Source organism: Gopherus evgoodei, chromosome 1, assembly GCF_007399415.2.
Source record: "Gopherus evgoodei ecotype Sinaloan lineage chromosome 1, rGopEvg1_v1.p, whole genome shotgun sequence".
NCBI lineage: Eukaryota > Metazoa > Chordata > Testudines > Testudinidae > Gopherus > Gopherus evgoodei.
The window spans coordinates 226,770,216-226,789,399 of record NC_044322.1 but is presented as its reverse complement, the minus strand read 5'-3'; the positions used below and the strand labels follow the sequence as shown (position 1 = coordinate 226,789,399).

At 42.6% G+C, this 19,184-nt stretch overlaps 1 protein-coding gene across 3 annotated transcripts in view; it reads left to right on the top strand.

The window, feature by feature from the left end:
• Positions 1-19,184, top strand: part of TSPAN11 (tetraspanin 11) — a 179,301-nt gene that overhangs the window by 115,811 nt on the left and 44,306 nt on the right. For all 3 annotated transcript variants that reach the window (XM_030538493.1, XM_030538484.1, XM_030538475.1), the window contains 3 exons: positions 8,775-8,849; positions 11,318-11,422; positions 12,026-12,184. In XM_030538493.1, the coding sequence (XP_030394353.1) occupies positions 8,775-8,849; positions 11,318-11,422; positions 12,026-12,184 (339 nt within the window). The remainder of the gene's footprint in view (positions 1-8,774; positions 8,850-11,317; positions 11,423-12,025; positions 12,185-19,184) is intronic.

Here is a 19,184-nt window from a genome sequence, read left to right as displayed (position 1 = left end):
AGGTCTGGGATGACAAGCGGTGGCTGCAGAACTTTCAGATGCACAAGGTTACATTCCTGGATCTGTGTGCCTAGCTCGCTCTTGCGCAAGGGACACCAAAGTGAGAGCTGCACTAAAAGTGGAGAAGCGAGTGGCGATTTCACTGTGGAAACTTGCAGTGCTGGATTGCTGAGTCAGTGGAAAATCATTTGGGAATTGGAAAATTCACTGTGGGGGCTGTTGTCATGCAAGTGTGCAAGGCCATTAACCATCTCCTGCTAAGCAAGGCTGACTCTGCACAATGTGGATGGATTTTCAGCAGTGGAGTTCCTGAACTGTGTGGAGCAGTAGACAGCACACATACCTATTTTGACACCAGACCATCTTGCCACAGAGCGCATCTACAGAAAGGGCTACTTTTCTATCATTATGCAAGCATTGTTGGGTGACTGGTAACACTTCACTGACGTCAGTATGCGCTGACCAGGGAATATGAATGATGCTTACATTTTTTGAGAACACAGGACTGTTCAGAAAGCTATAAACAGGGCCTTTCTTTCCCAAATGGTGGTTTATCAATGGCAATGCATAAAAGCTAGTAGTAATCATGGGGAACCCAGCCTATTTCTTGCTCCTCTGGCTCATGAAGCTGTATGCCAGCCAGCTGGGCAGTGCCATGGAAGGATTCAGCTACTGGCTCAGCAGGTGCAGAATGACAACTGAGAGTGTGTTTCGTAGATTGAAAGGATGCTTACTCACAAAATCTGATCTCAGTGGAAAAAATACCCCAGTGGTTATAGCTGCGTTTTATGTCCTTCATAACATTTGTAAACCAAAGGGAGAAAGCTGCCACTAGCGTGGAGTGGGGAGTGTCTCACTGTTTAAACTCAGCAAACAGCCACAAGGGCTATGAGGAGAGTTCAATGCAGGGCTATGCTGCTCAGGGAAGCTTTGAAAGAACAGTTTTACCATGAGCCACGGTAATGCGTTGTAGTGTACCGAGCTCTGCCTGGCCCTGCTGTTTTGGGGCCTGTTAGGAATTGTGCAGCACTTGTACATTTGTGATTATTAAACTGTTTGTAACTGATCCTGCGAGTTGTCACACTGTACAGTAACAAGTAAACAGGCGCTTCCAGAACTGCTGGACACTCTACAGCACATGTGAACTAATGAACGTGAATTACGTTCCAAATAATAGAATTTTATTTAGTAATAAAATAAATGCAAAAAAACTCTGTGCAATTTAAAAGCAAATACATTAAAAATTTAATATATTAATGTAACAGAATTTAACAAGGGGAAAGAACACTCATGTCCAGTTTAGTTATATACACATACAGCAACCGTAGTTTTCACATGTCATATATGTGAAGCTGTAGTTGTCCTTAATGTCCCCCAGTTGGAAGTGGTAGGGGTAGGTCTGCGATCCCTGGTGCGACATGGAATGTTGAGGGGGGTGTATGGAGATGTTGCAGTGGAGCTCTCCATGGACTTCAAAGAGAGGTGAGCCCATGATTGTTGAACCTGTAGGTCCACAAGAGTCTGCAGCATCTGTGTTTGCTGCCAGAGAAACCTCCTTGTGTCCTTGTGCATCTCCGTCTCCTTTCCCTGCTGGGAGTCCTGAGCCTTGCTCCAGTCTGCTCTTTCCTTCTCCAGGCTGTGTTCAGTGTTCACCCAGGCCCTCTGCTCACAGTCTGATGCAGCACCAGCTTGTGGGATCTCATTGAACATGTCATTCCCAAGTCCTCTTCTTTCTCCTCCTTATCTGGCTCTGGCATTCCATGGGTGTGTAGGGAGAGCCCTCAGGACTGCTGCAGCTGTAGATAAAAAACACATTGTCAATATAGTTGCAACAGAAATCAAACGTTAAGGTTCAGAACTCCCTCCCTTGCTACCCTAACGTTTTGTGCAAGACATGCTTATTGACACTTCTGCTTTGGAGTTTTGTGCATGGTGCCACTCACAGCACCAGCCATTCTGAGCCTGGCCCACCAGGGATGAGGAAAGTGAAGAGGGAATTGCTCAGTTGCATGAAGTTATGATTATTTTTGGCAATGGCTCTGAATACTGGCACCATTTTCCACAGGTGGTGGTTATTTTCCCTGATACCTCATTTGTGAGGGTAATAAAGGCAGAGAGAATACAGCTGCAGCTGTCGTCCTGAAGCAGCCCAGGCCCATATGCTGCTAGCCTCTGGACTGCAGTGGTGCCTGCTGAAGTTATCACTGACTGCTGTGGGAAAGTGTCCTCCTGCAGAGAAAGAAATAAGGTTGCCACCTCTAGAAGCTTTTGGGAGAGGATTGCACAGTGCCTCCATGAAAGTGTCATCCAGATCTCCCAGGAGGATTTAAGAGACATCCTTGTGTACATAAACAAACTGGTTTTCCTGGCGCCCCTTTGGCTGACTCTACAGGGAAATGAAATACAAACAACAACGCCACCTCTGTTTGTTGTACCACTGTCTCCTGTAATATGAGTAAATTCATGCAAAGTGGGTATCTATGTCCTGTTAAGTTGGGGGTGCCATCACTGTAATGAGAAATAAATGTACACACTTGCCCAAGGATCCTTCGTTTGCACCGAGTTCACCCATGGTCAACTGCTGGGACTGATTGGACTGCGATGGAGTCTCAAACGGATCCTGGCTCACAGCACAACTCTTTGTAAAAATGGAAGATCTGTGGCTTGGCTCTGGATTGACTGTTCTGCATATCGGAAGGCCAGGGAGGCCTAACGCAGTTCCTTCGCTTTCATGCCACACTGCTGTTGGTCCCTGTCATACCCCCTTCTCCTGATTCCCCTGTGCAATCTGCTTGTAGTTGTCCACATTTCTATGGCTGGTCAGTAACTGTGCCTGCACAGCCTCTTCTCCCCACAGGCCCAGGAGATTCAACATCTCCTGTCACAAGCCAGAGGTAGTCTGGAGCACGTAGTGAGCATGAGCAGTTGTACGCAACAGTGGAGAGCTGCTAGATGCGCTTGCCAAGATTGGCAATCAGGAAAAGGCATTTCCAAAATTCGCAGAGCTTTAAAAGAGAGGGAGGCTTTCTGTTCTCCATGACCCCTTGGCAGTAAATTTTATAATTGTGACCAGAATGGTAGTGTCAGGCATTGTGGGACAGCTGCTGGAGGATTGTAAAGGTCAACATTGATAATGTAGTGTCTACACTCATGCAGCATCGATCTCAGTACCTTGATCATGGCTCAACACCACTTGGGGAAGTGGTGTTATTGTGTCTCTGTAACAGGTCACTTATGTCGGTGGGAGACATGTTTAAGTGTAGGTATATGTGCAACTAGGTTGATCCAAGGCTACGTGCAGATCAGGCCTTGGCACTGGCTTTTCTTGTACTTCATCAGTTGGATGCAATCCAGTCACTTCCTCCATAAACAGAGGGTCCTTCTGCAATGGAACCTGTGCTGTTCACACCCCACTCTGCGTGAGGCCCCTTTGTGGCAGCATGCATGGGTCTGAGTCAGGTGCAAGGCTGATGTAATGATCCTTTCCCACAACCATCACCTTTTCTCCACTCTCAGGCAGGAGTGGGCTTCAGTAGGTCTCCAGGTAGGCCTCCGTAGTGGTGAAGCAGGTCTAGTGAACAGCTCTATAGCAGAATTTTCTCTCCCCACCTCCCTGCATATCTACTCAGTGTCTAGCCAAACTAATGAGACTGGATGCTGAGCTTGGGGTTTGAGCCATAATTATCATCCTCATTTAACTAATGAATCAGAACTCTATGTTGATGGGGGAAAGAACCTTCAAGAGTTGCTGGGAAAAAAATAGCCTGGCTTTATTTTCACCACCAAACAAACAGCATTTCTCATGAGGCAAGTGTATTTATTCTGAGCGTGCCACTAGCTTCCTCGGCACATTTATTACTAGGAAAGAAAGAGGCATTTAAAAGACACTTATGTCTGATGTTTCTTTTACTCTTTACATTTCTAGAACGATTTCTGATTACTTGACTAAGTATTAATAGAAGACTTGATTTTTAAAAAATCCTTGTGAGGTGATGGCATGTACTAATTTAGACTGCCATTAAAAGAAGATATAATTTTTCTCTTCAATAGCAACCATAGCAATTATATTCTTTTAGGAGAACCCTGGAGTTGTATTTGTAATGCTGTTTCAGTGACACATGAATTGGTGCTGACAAAATGAAGCCATCCTTTTGTTAACATTCCCCTTCAAAAAAAAATGTAATAAGTATTTGGTGTCCCAGGTGGTATCAGAAATGAATTGTGGACTGAGACACAGCAACTAGATGGGTTTTGGTAAGCTTGTGATTTTCCAAAAAATCCTGCCTGAAAGTTTAATTCTCGTCGTTTGACCTAGATTTTATTGAATATTAATTTCTCACAATACTCTTGGAACAGTACTATTTTTCAATATGTGAGACATGCAGGTGTGGAGGAGATTAGCAGAAGTGACAAGTTAATGAGGCAAGCATTCTAATCACTGTTCTTAGAATCCTGTGTAACAAATGCATCAACTGTAAAATTACCAGCATAATGATCCACCTCCAGAGCTCAAAAACAACAACAACAAAAAAAGATTAATGGAAAGGAATAATTTTTTAACATTTTCCCAGATTTTGGCAAACTGCTTTGTATTCTTAAGGGTGAAATAGCTGTACTAAAATGAAGCATCCCAGCCCTTTTTCCATTTGCTTTCTAAAGAGGAACAGCTCTTTAATGGCATGGTTATATTTAGTTCCACTATTCTAACTTTTGTTACTGCAGGGGTCCATCGTATGCTGGAATAATCCACAAAGAGGAGAAGAAACTCCATGAGTTTTAACTTGAGGAGTTTCCTTCTTATACTTCCATAGGGTTAGGGGGGTTGGACTCTGCCCTTTCATCCTTGCCTCCACAGATGCTGTCAGGAGTGACACCCCAAAACTTACAGAATCCCTCACCTTCTTGTTGCTGCCCAATTTCAAAAGAAAGCAATTGAAAGGTTCCAGGCTTCCTTGGCATTTCTCTAGCCAACATATTTATTTATTATTTATTTAATTTTAATTATGGTAGCACCTAGAGGCCAGGGCCCCATTGTGCTAGGTACTATACAGACATATTACACTGAGATGGTCCCTGCTCCAGAGAGCTTAAATGAGTCATAAAACCAAGGTCCTGAATGGGATCCTTAATGTAAGTAGGGTTATTTGTTAACCCTTCTCATCTTGGATTTGTTTCCGTTCTGTTAATCACATTCTGCCTTCTTAAGCTGTCCTTGCAGTTTTAACCAGATACAGTACACTTCACTTGGTATCCCTCGGACTCTGTGTGCATTCTGTGCTTTGTTCTGTTAAAATAGCTGCTGTGTTTCTCCCCAGAAGCACGTATGTTTCAGTGGTAGATAGCTGGTAAAGCACTCTGGGATTTCTCTGGATTGAAAGGTGCTGCATAAACATACAGGAGTATTATTTACTGTAAAATGATAATTTTCTCTCCATGGGTTTATAATGTAGTACTGGCCCTTTTATGTTCTAGAAAGCACTAACATAATCAATTTAAGTGTTTGTACTGTATTTACATTTAACCAGAATTTTTAATATGCATAATGTCAAACCATGAGTAGGGACTTCCTGTAGATACTATACTATAAGACAGTTTCAGTGATGCTTTGTGTACTGTAGCATTCCATTAATAATGGTGAGCATTTAGATTGCCTGATTCTGATTTTACACTGATACTTCTCTATTGACTTCAACAGAGTTACTCCCTGTTTACTACAGCGTACAGGTAAGGAGAATCAAGCTGAGAGTTTTCTTTGACTGGGATTCTATGTACTAAGAAAAAGAATGCAGTCAAGGTAAAATGCTGATATTGATTTGGCTCTGACTCTGAGAGTTCTTTCAATAGCTGTGAAAAAAACTGCAGGGGGTCCTTTCACATAGTATCATTAAGAGCAAAGTGTATCCAATTTTGTTCATCTCAGTCCTCTGCAAGTGAAGGTGACAATAGGAGTGAACTGAGTGATGTTTTGAAAACAAAGTCCCCATTCTCCATTTTACACTAGAGTAAATCAGAATGATCTCCACTGAAGTCAATGAAGTTACACCAGAGTAAGAGGGAAGTCAGAGCCTAGGTCTCTACTTGCAGTTGGAGGGCCAGATGCTTTGATGGTATAACTCAGCATAGCGCCACTGAAGTCAATTTACATAAGTTTCCCCTGTTTCCAAGTCTGCCACTGATGGCAGTCATACAGTCAGGTTTGCCTTAGTCTGCAGTGGTCACGTTTCTTGGTGAGCTCTTTTCCCTTCTTGTTTGTCAAGCAGAGTTGTGTTTGGTCAATACTTGAATAGGAGATATGCAAGAAAAACACAGGAGGTCACCTTGTTAGCAACAACCTAAAATGAATAATAATACTCCATATTAGAGAGATGGCTAGAATACATACCCCAGGGGCGGAAGGGAAGACCTCAGTATGGTAGAGAGTAAGGTACAAACGTTCATTTGACCCTAACAACCATCCTTTCAAAAGTGGGTATCTAGCCTAGCGGCTGGTAATAGAGCCGCACATATGCTTGTATACAAGAAGGTAAATTTGAAGAACAAATATCTAAAGGTATAAAAGCAATGAATTCTTTGTACTTTGGTTCTACCTTGAAAACAACCCTTTGTAAATCTGCTGGCTATGTATATTCAGAGCCATATCTTAGTGACAAATTATTTCTTTTTCCTTTTTTCTCTTGTCAGTGTAACCCTGACTTGTACAATGGTGGTTTTTGTCCCCACAGCAGAGGTAGTCAGTTATTTTTTATCAAGGTCCAAATTTCTTGGTCAAGGTATAGTAAAGGTCCAGACTCCAGAGAAAGTTAAAAAATCCCAATAATGATAATAAGTAAATAAAAAGCTTGTGGGATCTGTTCAGAAGCATCTGGCAGTTGAGATTGCAATTCGCTTGCGGACTACCCCTGCCCTAGGGGCTGGTCCTCATAAGAGGATAAGACTCTATTACGGCTGTCACCTAGAGGAGTTTCTCCTTTAGCTCAAGCATTTGAGCCTCTTGCTGAAGATCCCAGGTTCAGAGTCTGCTGATGAGCCAAGCAGATGGTCATTATGTTAGCCCTGCAGAGCCAACACAGCTCACAGAGAGGGAGCTGGATTGTATTACTTCTTGAGACTTATCAACAAAACTGTTTTAGGTTCCAGTTACAGGGTCAATTAGTTGCACTTTTGCAAACTTACTGAAGACAATGATGTTTACCCATGTGTCTCTGAGCACATACTTTGGCCTGCAGAATCCCTATTACAGTTGGCGTTCAAGGAGAGAACCCAGCTTGATTCTCAAAGCTGAGACTTTGGGTCCTGATCTTGCAAACACTTATTGGCATGCCTAATTTTATGTCTATGAGTAGCATCATTGACACTTACAGGACTCGGTGTTACAGGGCTCTCACTCCAGAACTAAAAATAGCAGGGTAGGTTTTCCCACTCAGGCTGGAGCCCTGGTTCCGAGACCCTCTAATTCCTATATTCTATACTGGCTAATGGGAAAATACCTCTCTCAGGATTATTGTTTACAGGTATAAAAAGAGGCAATGGAATAAACTGAGAAATGAAACTTCAATAAATGACCAGAATTGGGTTCTTTACAGTGGGCTCAGATGTTGACCATTATACATTAATTAAGGTTGTAAAACAGTTTACATTCTAATCCCAATTTGTAGATGCTCATAACTTTTAGTGATTTTTTTTCAACTTTGGGGCTGAAATTTCATAAGATTGGCTGATGCCTCAATATGAATCTTTCTGGAAATCGCTGCTTTTAATTTGTGAATGGGTGAGACACAAAGTGCAGTTTTGCCACTGTTAAAAAACCCCTTTTTTTCCCTCATGAATAGAGTGCAGGAGAGAGAGCATGAAACCAGCCAAATCCTTGAACCTGAAGTTTTCCATGTGCAGATTATGCTGTACATTTGCTTTGCTAGGTTGTTTTTGTTGTTATGTTTTTGTTTCTAAATGGCTGCAAAATAGGCTTATGAACTTATGAAATCTGCTTTGGGTCATGCTTAGTGCGAAAAGCAATTAATGTTTAAGGCCCCAATTCAGCAAAGCACTTAAGCACATTGGCTATTAGGTATGTGCATAATTGCTTTGCTAAGGAAGTATGGATGTAAACATATGTTTAGGTGCTTTGCTGAAGCAGGGTCCAAACTATGATGTTATCCTTAGATGCACTAGTCACATGAATTGCTCCAACCCAGCCATGATTTCTTTATAAGGGAGACAAATGTTTGTTAAAGCCACTATCTCTGATAAAGGAACCCATTAGTATCCTCCTGCCCCTTGTTCACCCGACTGGCCACGGCCTTCCCATCTTTCCTTTCATCCCCACTTGCTCTTCCTTTGTTAGTCTTCTCTTTGTTTCCTAACTCCTTCATTTCCTGCTCAGCATGTTTCTGCTGATTTGTGTTAGCTACTTACCCCATTACCGTAGTAGCTGAGTAGCTCTCAGCACCTCTAGGAGGTAGGGAAGAACTATTCTCCCCATTTTACAGATGAGGAGCTGAGGCACAGCAAGACCAGGGTCACACGTGAAGTCTGTGGCTGAGTATGGAACTGAACCCAAATCTCAGGCTACTCCCCTAACCTTGAATCATCTTTCTCTACTTGCCTCTTCATGGAAAAGTTACTTCTCAACTTCAGGGAATTACCATCTCTCAAACATAAGAGCGTCAGAGTTCCTGACATTGTAGGAACATGTATTCACTTCCTTTTGGCAACTATGGTGTCCTGTTTTTCTAATCAGATACAACCGGGGTTATTTTTTGTTTTCCGCCTTGCAGTATTTCTCCATGCTCCTCTTGATCTTCCTTATCGAGCTGGTTGCTGGAGTTCTTGCCTATGTTTACTATCAAAGGGTAAGTTGGAAGGTTGTTTTATTTATATTTTTAATGTTACAGCACTGAATATCTGTTGACAAGGTTGGGTTAAGAAAGTCACTTCTTATAAGAGCTCAGTAGAAATTAATTGAAAATATTAGTGTTTTGTAAAAGTTATCCGAAGTATTTTCTTAAATCCATAGGGCCAAATACCATTGCACAAAGCAAGGCCACATAATAAGGGTCTAAACCACAAGCAAACGTTGCTGGGCTGAGGAACACAAATCCCAGTCCCATCCATTTTAGCTCTGCCTCTCCTATAGGATATGGGAGAAAAGCAGCAGATACAACACTTGGTTCTTTTCCCCAAGTTCTGGGGCAAGCCAACTTGTACAATGTACACCTTGATTGGCCATTCCATCTTCCCTCTATGTGACCCTGTGCAGACAGGTTTTGCAGAGCTCAGCACAAAGGGGTGTGTGGCGACTCTTAAGATGTTGCTGCTGCCTGACTCCTCTAGGCATTTCTGCTGGGTTTGAGCCCTCATCTGAGCGCAAAAGGGGGAACCCCTTGAGAATGCTGCAGACTGTAACAGTGCAGAGGAGTGTGCTTGAGGCTGGGTAAGTTTGTAACTTGTTGTTCCTACACATTCATAGCATAAATTGGAAAATAAGCCAGTTCAGAACATTGGTCCATCTAGTCCAGTGTCCTGCCTATGACAATCTGAGCCCCACCAACACACACAAAATGTTACTGTTGGATAGAAAACCTCTCATCTCTTCCAACATGAAGGAAAGCTCTGTCCTCCCCTAGAGCCCTGTACCAACTGGAGAGGGATGCCCCTTAGCACAGTTTCAGCAATCCAGTTGAGCTCCACATCTCCACTGCTAGCCCCAGGGAACTGCATTTAAAACAAAATAAACATAGATCAAAGGCTGGGTTCAAGCTCCTCTGCCCCTCTCCCCATGGAGTAGTTTCTCGAACTCTCTGAACTACATGGCCCCTAGCAGACATTTGAGAAACCTACATCCCCAAGAACTGGTAGTGGTGAAACATGGGAGGCATTTCCATGGTCTCATCACCTCTGCAAATCCCACAGCGACCCAACCCCCAGTGTAGACAGTGCTATGGCAACCAGAGAAGCTCTCTCCTCTTCAGCACAGATAGCATCTTCACTAAGTACTGCTGTGCTGTAAGTGTAGACAAGCCCTCAGAAAGTTAAAGATTCTAATCTCATTTATTCTGGAATATCTCTGAAGCCGACAGCTTTACCCTGGTTTAGAACAGAGGCAACATTAGACTGGGGCCCGTATTGTGTGGGACCAGTTCCCAAGCCCTGGTCTTCTGCTCTCCCTCCCATTAGCTGGTATATTTGATCAGTAAATGTATGAATGGGAATTGGGTTTAATTTTGTAGAATTATACAGCGTTGCACTTGCTGACTTTTAATTGTGGATGCCTTTCCAAAAAACATCATTCGCTCACCAGAAATCCTCCCACATAAAGCATGAAGGGAATATTATATTTTGGCCAGTGTTGCACGTTATACAACAGTGAAGCTGTTCTTTTTCTGCTTTGAAAGATTCTTTTGGGCTCTTTTGCTGTTCCAGCCTGCAAAATCCCTCCATGTGCTCTGTGTATTTTTTCTCTCTTGGAAATCTTGGGCCTGATTCTGATCTCACACCAGAGCAACTTCACTGACTACAAAGGAGTTACCTCTTATTTTAAACCAGCATTACTGAGATCAGAATCAAGGTCACTGTCTTTTCTGAAACACTTTATTTTATTCACATTTTAAATCCCAGTAGCCTAATCATAGATAAGGAGCCAGCTCACACTGACTTTGAGTAAACAATAATCAAAGGCCTGTAGTACGAACCCAGAGTTCCATCAATCAGATTAATACTCTTTGAAGTTATTATCAACCTCATAATGTTGCTCATGTCTTTAATTTATTTTAATAATTTAGATTGCAGTTAATGATCTGGTCTTAATATCAATTATATTTTTCATTTCCTGTTTATTATATTATTATCATTTTATATAGCACTGTTTAGATTAATATGTGATCTCTCCTCTGAAGAGCTTATGCAACCTAACAAAACAAGCAAACACAAGATAAGATACAGAACAATAGTTCAGGGAACAGAAGGTTTGGTGTCTGACCTTTCTTGTTTTTTGTTTTGCTTTCTATCTATGGACACTTAAGATGTAGGGCCATCTGGGACTTTGAATGTTCTGTTTGTTTAGGGCGTATGTCACTTTAAGCACATTTTAAAGGAAGATTTCACCAATTTAGGATTTTAATATATAAATATATCAGTCCTGATTCCAACTTCATGCCAGTTTTACACCAGTGTAACTCCACTGACACTGGGGACTTATTCCTGATTTACACTGAAATAAGAAAAGATCTGAATCATGCCTTGGAGAGACCTAAAACCTAAAGCAAAAATGCACATTTTCTTCTAGAATGTATTCATTATGACTTTTCTCATTGGTGTACAGCTAAGCGAGGAGCTGAAACAGCACCTGACGCAGACCCTGACTGAGAATTATGCTCTTCCTGGGAGAAAACACATCACACATTCCGTCGATCGCCTGCAGCAAGACGTAAGGAAATCTTCTGTCACTCACACTGCTGCTGCCTCGCTGTATGTCCCAGCTCATGTTTCATTTAATATTACTAGTTGCTGGAAATCTCATGAGATGACCTGAGCTTGCCTAATTTCCAGACCAAGGAAGTTCAGGCAAACCTCTAAAAGAAGCTTATCTGAAAGTCTGAGTCTTCAGATAGCTACCCTCACTGTTCTCAAAGTTCAGATGCAAAAACAGAGGCGACTCCAAATCAGCGATTACTTCTGTAAATTTGACTGCATTGGCTTTTGCAACAGTTACGGGCACTGAGCCTGATTCTGATCTCATTTACACTGGTATAAATCAGGAGTAACTGTTGGAGCCAGTGGAGTTTAACTGTTGTAAAACGAGTGTGAGATCAGAATTGGGCCCTATGATTGAGCGTGTTCCCCCAGAGGGTGATAGCTGACATGGCCGGAGATGAAACTGAATTGCTAACACAACCATCCCCTTGACGTATCTACAAACTGAAAGGGATGTATGTTTTCATTGATAAGTGGCTCAACGTTACTTTGTTTTCTTCTCATGAGGATAATGTCATGCCCTCCACTGAATGTCAGCATTTTCTTTCCATTGCAGTTCAAATGCTGTGGCAGCAATAGCTCTGCTGATTGGCAGCACAGTGTCTATATCCTGTCTGTAGAGTCCAGTGGCCGAGTGGTACCAGATAGCTGCTGTAAAACAATCACCTTCAAATGTGGGAAGAGGGATCATCCATCTAACATTTACAAGGTGGAGGTAAAATGTCATTTTGACAGTCTGGGTTTTTTCCTATTGTTTGTTGAACAAAGCATAAATGACATTATCTTACAGAAAAATGAAGGGGTGGAAACTGATGGACGTATCAGTAATAATTGCAGTTTTATGATGACTTGTGTGGTGGTCTGTGACCACTCAGTCCTTAAGGTGCCTGCAAGAGTTATGCTCTATTTTATGTCTGGTTCCAACGGCCTGTGCATAACCATAAGAGCTTCCCAGTGCCCAGCTCAGACTGTTGAATCCAGCCCTTATAGGCACAGTCCTCAGTGGTACATTTTTCCCTTCCAAAACTTAATAATTAGAACACTTAAAAACCAACAGTAACACAACACACAAATACTTTTTAACCAACCTAATAACTAAACTGTTAAGAATGCTCAGTTAGACTTTGAGGTGCTCGGCACAGTCACTTGAACCTACACGGCTCCCCTATAACATCAGCACTACTGCTGTCAGAAGGTGGCAGGTTGTTCCAAGTCCTGGAACTCCGTGGTCTCAAACTGCTGTGGTTGTTGCCTGTCTGAGACGCTCTCGATTCAAATGTCAGGCTCTGTGCTCTTATCTCCCTCCCTTCTGGGATTTGAAGAAGGCGTCACTTATTCCTCTGTAGGATGTGTCCGAATGGGCTGATGACCTCATACAACCATGGGGCTACATCTCTAGACACCACTGCTGCTTGCGACTCTTGTTTCCATCATAGATATTTACAGCATCATTTTCATGAAGTGGCAGCTCCGGGTCATAGAATGTGCAGCTCTATGTGCTATTTTTGCTTGATTCTGACTTGTGCTCCATGTGCCTTTCTGCCTCAGGTCACTTTTCTTGCTGTATTTTGGATTCTCTATCATGTCTGTAGTGTCAAAGCACCATCCATGCTCTACAAGCTTCATTCCAGTTCAGGTGACTTCTGTTGCTTGATCAATTATAGTTGTTTTGTCAAGGGTTAATTCTGGATTTCCCAGTAGTCTCTCTCTGAGTTTTTTTGTTCTAGATCCCAATTCCAATCTGTTGTTTTTTTTTAATCAGGGACTCAGACCCCCCCCCCTCCGCCCCTCAAGAAATTGCAAGATTGGCTTTTCAGCCTTAGATCATGTAAGGTTTATCTCTTTCACCAACAGAAGTTTGTCCAATAAAAGATATTACCTCACCCACCTTGTCTCTCTCATATCCTGGGGCCAACAAAGCTACAACAACCCTGCATAAAAACCTCTCTCTCATGTGATTCATTTTTCAGTGGAGTGCAGTAATCCTCACATTTCTGTAATACAATTTCATAATTAACCTCCTCTGCCTGAGTTAACTGAAAACTGTTATACGCATAAAGTGCTTCAGGGACGCCCTCATTTCTGACACTAGCTACCTTCTGACTGTTTTCTCTTTTGCTAGCATCCATTACTTTGCAGATTCAGAGTGAAGCATTGTATGAACCTTTTCCAGTTGTTTCCCACATTTTAAAGGAGTTTCACTCCGATGGGGTTTTTAAGTGCTCCGTTCTTCAATACAGGGTATTTCTTAGGGTACCAGAAGTATACAGGGACTGTTATGTTCGGTGCTTGCAAAAGATCTGCTTTATTCTGTGATCGGTTCCATCTGGCCGTGCATAACACAAGAGCTTCACAGCACTTCACCCACACTCTGTCTTGGGAAGCTCAGCCCTAGAGCTTACCACAACTTCCATCTGAAGATCTCAAATGGAATTGCAAACAGCAATTAATGGAGTGTTGGAGCATCTCTAAATAAATTATTAGTCTAAAACATTAAAAATGGGTTTTAAATGAGCTAATGTTGATAACTGTCAACAATGTGTAGTACATACCTGCCACACCACTTGCAAAACCAGAGCACCTAGATGCATAGCTAAGGGCCTCATAAATCTTACATTGCCCACGTAATAAACACATTATTCTTAACGACGATATACATTTATCATAATCTTAACCTTGACCTATGGATTGTTGAGAATTTTATTTCCTATCTTTGCAATCTTGATTTTGATATTTTAATATGTTCTTTTAAAAGTGTCACATATCTAGTTGAGCTAGCCTCTTGGACACTCACGGACAGCTCTGAGGTGATGCTTCTCACTGGAACCCATCTGCTTTAAGCCTCCATAGTCTAAACAGAGTCCAGGCATTGTCCAAGTCTTGGAATCTCTAGGCACACTCTTAGGGTGCAGATTCCTCTGAGAGCTGAGACCCTGCGGTCCGACTGCCTAACCCTTGGGACCAGTGTTGACCCCTCAAACTCTCTTGTAGCTTAAATACACCTTTCCCAGAACTCCAGACATGTGGGTGCTCTGGTGGTACAGTTTACTTCTTCAGGGGTGCACAGACAGACTTTGCACAGGGATTCTAAAATACCATGGCTCTTAACAACATGGCATACATGCTTCTGTATGCAATTCCCTGTCTCAGTTCCTTGCCATTCTGGAGAGTTCTTTGGGCTTGATCACAGTCATTGGGACGCCCAGGATCCTTTGCCTGCAGCTGTATGACTTCTCTTCAAAAACACAGCGCTTTCTCTACCCAAGCTTTGTCTCTCAGACCTTTGCTGGTCAACAATGTAGATCAGGTCATCCTACCCCACCCTCTCTACAAAAGCCTGCCCATCTCTTCCCTCTTGTGCCCAAAGCTTCCTATTCCTATCTCAGAGTCTTTTGAGGTTATGTATCTCCCTACCAACATGTGGTTCCTTTGTTCTGCTGTTGGTGTTTTCCACTCACCCAATGCCAACTCCCTGCAGACAAGGAAGAGGAAAGCTTGAGCTAACCCATTAGGTGGCCATTAACCTCTAACTATTCACCATTGTAGTGATTCAGTCTTGTCAGCAAATGTTGGATTCCACATCTGCATATAGTTATTCCATGGTACAACAATTCCATAACAACAACATAGCATAGACCGGATTCACAAGTATCACAGATAAATCCCCGAAATCGTCACATCAGGATATGGCTAATAGGGAAATAACAGTTAATAGAGATCAAGAGACGATACATAAAAGGTCTGCTATAGTCGGTCCAAGGCATTTCAATCTGCGTACCCAAAAGTGGAGGCATCCACAATCAGTGTCCACTGTTGACAATTCTGGACATAGTACACGGTCCTGCTCAGTGGAGGAAAAGAGTCCCATTGCCATCAATGGGGGCAAAATTTGGCCCATGGCTGCAACAAAAACTGTAACTAACAATCCATCTTCTTCTCAAATTGCTGGTGCATGAGTTCTCAAGGAGCTTTGAAGAAATAGTAAATTGCTTCTTTTCACATCAGAGGGAAGAAAAGAAACAGGAAACAGGTCAACATTTCAAACTGGGACTTTTGTTACTGAACTGTAACTCAAATGTTGTGTTGGATTTCGTTCAAACTTTGCACCAATGTTCGTCTTTGCTTTCAGAGTCAATCTGGCCATTTTCAGGCCAAACCCATTTCCCAAGCCATTCTGATTGGAGAGAGGGGACAAAAACTGGATTTTATAATGGCAGTTGGTTGCAAACTTAACTATGGAGATGCTACTTCCCATCCATAATAAGTATGATTATCCCCAGCAGGGCCGGCTCCAGGCACCAGCATTCCAAGCTGGTGCTTGGGGCGGCATTCTGCAAGGGGTGGCAGTCCCTGTTGTTTTGCCCCCAAACAGTGCGCCAAATTGCTGCCATGGGTGGTGGGGGCACTCCGTGTGTCCTTAGGGCACCATGCACATTTCCGCGGTGGCGGCAATTCAGCATCAGCTTCTATGTTTAGCTGTCCAGGGCGACTTCAGCTAAATATAGAAGCTGCCGCCGCGGAAATGCGCCTGCTGCCCTAAGGGCACACGGACTGCCCCTGCCGCCCACGGCGGCAATTCGGTGCGCTGCTTGGGGCGGCGAAAACTGTAGAGCCGGCCCTGATCCCCAGGAACTGGAAAATGTACTGGTTACCTACTAGCCAAACGATTAAACCTATGGGCAAGGGGCTGATCCGAAAGCTGGGTATGAGAGAGGCCACTAGCAAAGTCCAGGGATAACAACCTGGTGAGAAGCTCATCCCTGCAGTTGCTAGACAGGGGAAGAAGAGTGCTTGGATTCCTGCTAGCAGGTTCTGGAATCTTCTACAGGGCTCCCTCAGCCTCTATCTAGTAGATGTCTGCTAAATCTGCAAGAAGAGAGATGCAGTTCTTTGTCCTGTCGTCAGAACCTCCTCACTGCTGACTTGAGTCTATACTACTCTCCCCTCCCCGCTCTCATCACATACTCATTTTTTTCCCCTTTCAACTTGCCTCAGGTGTAACTCCAGTCTCTGCTTCTGTTGCTGCCTGTAGCTTAGCCAAGCAGCAGTGTGAAATGGTCATGCTTTTCGTTAGTTCTGCCCACAGGAGTCTCGAACAGTTGATGCGAACCTGACCAGTCATGTTCCTTTCACTTGGTGGCCAGCAGCCAGGAAAGAGACTGGGGCTGTCTGTCAGTGAACCAATGAAGAGCACGCTGCAATGGGTTATAGGTTACCATAAAAACTGTAAGGGTTAGAAACATCTTTTCTTAATAAAAACTCAAATACAGCAATTGATGGCTTATCTCCTCCCTACTTCCCAGAGGAAACTTCTTACACTAGCTGGAATATTTTTCAAGGCATGATTCTACACGGTTTAGAGATGGTATGGTGAGGATCAGTGGCTTCCCCAGTGCCACTCAGTGTGTCAGTTGAGGAGACGGGGATAGAGCCCATGGGCCAAAATTTTCAGACCAATGTGCAAAATGTTGGACTCCCAAATCTATATTTAGGCTCCCAAATAAAAATGTCCTGATTTTCAGGCATGCTTAGTACTTGCATCTCCCATTACCTTAATCAGCAATTCTGAAAATCAGCCCACTTTATATTTAGGATTCTGAACATGGATTTGGGAGTCTAACTTTAGGCACATGGCTTTGAAAATTTTGGGAAAGAGTTCACTCCTAGTCCTGTGCTCTGCCCATTAGTCCACACGTTCTCCCCAGCTATACATCACTGACTAGCGAATGAACAAGTACCAAGAAACCTCCTTGTGGATCAGACTCGGGCTTTTTGAAGTGATATTAAAGAAACCTAGCTACAGATCTTTTTAAAGCATCTCCTTAGAAGTCTTTTTATGAATGTTGGCCAGATGCTTCAGAGATATTCATGCTTCAGTCTTTGCTTGCAGGCTAGAAATTCAACTGATCTTAAATTCAGTGCCAATATTTGCAGTTGTTTAATGATAAACATGAGAGAGGCAATAAAGGGACTTGAAAGTATTAAAGTCTAGGCTGCTTTGGGTTTTTTTTAATAAAGTCCCTGCTGTACTTTGCATTGAGGGAAGCAAAGAAAATTACATAACTACCTCCTGGGGTAGGGTTTCTCTCTTTCTTTTAACACCAAAAGCACTCTCTGTTTCACACGGTTGCTTTCTCTGGCACAGTGTGTGTTACATCCAACAGCAGAAACTAATTTTAAAACTTGATTCTTTGCTCAGAAGCCCTTTAAAACTCTGAAGGCATCATTCTTCCTAAGCTTTTCTCTGCTTCAGTGTATTGCACTGATCATATATTTTATCTCTGTGTGTATAAATATTTTATATTGGTTTTGCATTACAAGTGGCAACAGAAAAATACAATACTGTGCATTCTACAAAGTACCGTGTCACTTTATAACCATTCCTGTTAATACACATTCAGTTTATACTTGCTTCCAGAACTAATGGATGAAAACCTATTTCCAAAACACTGGAGGAGAAAAAAATGGAAGTCTATAGCATACTGGTTGACACTGACAGATAAGCACTTTAAAAAGTTACCGTAATGGATGTGCTTCTCTGGGTGGCGGAGAGTTGGCCAATCAAAATTCAGTTCTCATTAGTTTATATCACCCTCAGTCCAGAAGCTGCTTTAAGACTGTTCCACCCAATCGTAGAGATGGTGTCAGTTCTAGATTTGGTATCATAGCAGTTGTCAATCATTCACATTACATGTGCCTATGTTTCAGTTCACTATGATGTATAAAAAAGGACTTGGGTTTTTTACATAAAAATATAAATAGAAAGGGGATATTTCTGCTAATTTTTTGTCTCAGAAATATCAGGAACATCAAGTCTGCTCTTCCCTGTTTCTTGCTGGAGGGCTTCTTCAAGGAATCAGAGAATTGAACTGGTAGGTTGGGAGCTATCTCAGCCTTTAGTCAATAGGGTGGGTATATTAAATCTTTACTGAAGAGAACTTTTCTCTCAACTGTTTTTCAGGCATTTGAGTTAAATGAATTTAAAATGAGCAAAACATAGAATATAAAACAGCTTGAGTAAAAGTCAATTCTCTGCTGAAGCGCTTAGTTTTCACATTCTTAGTGTCTTTAATGCCTTAATTCTACCTCAGGGCAGGGACTTTGTGTTTTGGGTTTGCACAGTGCCTAGCACAGTGGAGTCTTGGGCCATGCCAGGGTCCCGTACGTGCAATCTCAATGCAAATAATAATAAATGAAGGTTCTGCCAGTCAAAGCATGCCCTCAGCGACACCAGTGCAAATCCATTAGCTTCAGGTGTCACTGATTGGAATTGAGTTGATGGGAAAGAATAGACTCCAGCTCCCTCTCTCCAAGCTGTGTTGGCTGTGCAGGAACTAATGCAAACAAAAATGCAGTAAATTCCTAACATCTGCTGACTTGAGTGAAAAATTATTCTAAATATTCACTTAGAGGAGACCTGTTAATTAGGAAAGTGTCATTTTTACGCAGTCATTCTTCTCTTTTTCTCTCCAGCATGTATGCTGTAAAATGAGCTCTGCTGTTTCCAGTTTTTATTATCACACAGTTGCTGGGGAACATTCAGCTCTCAGCCTTTGTTCTGTTGTTACTAGCATAGAATGCCACAGCTCTGCTTGCAGTGGATGTTCCAAATAAGCTTACTGGAACTTCACTAACGAGAAAGTGGGTTTGAAAGTACAAAATAGCATAATCTCCAGGGCAGGGAGAGTTCCAACCAGTTGCTGGCTCTATCTGGC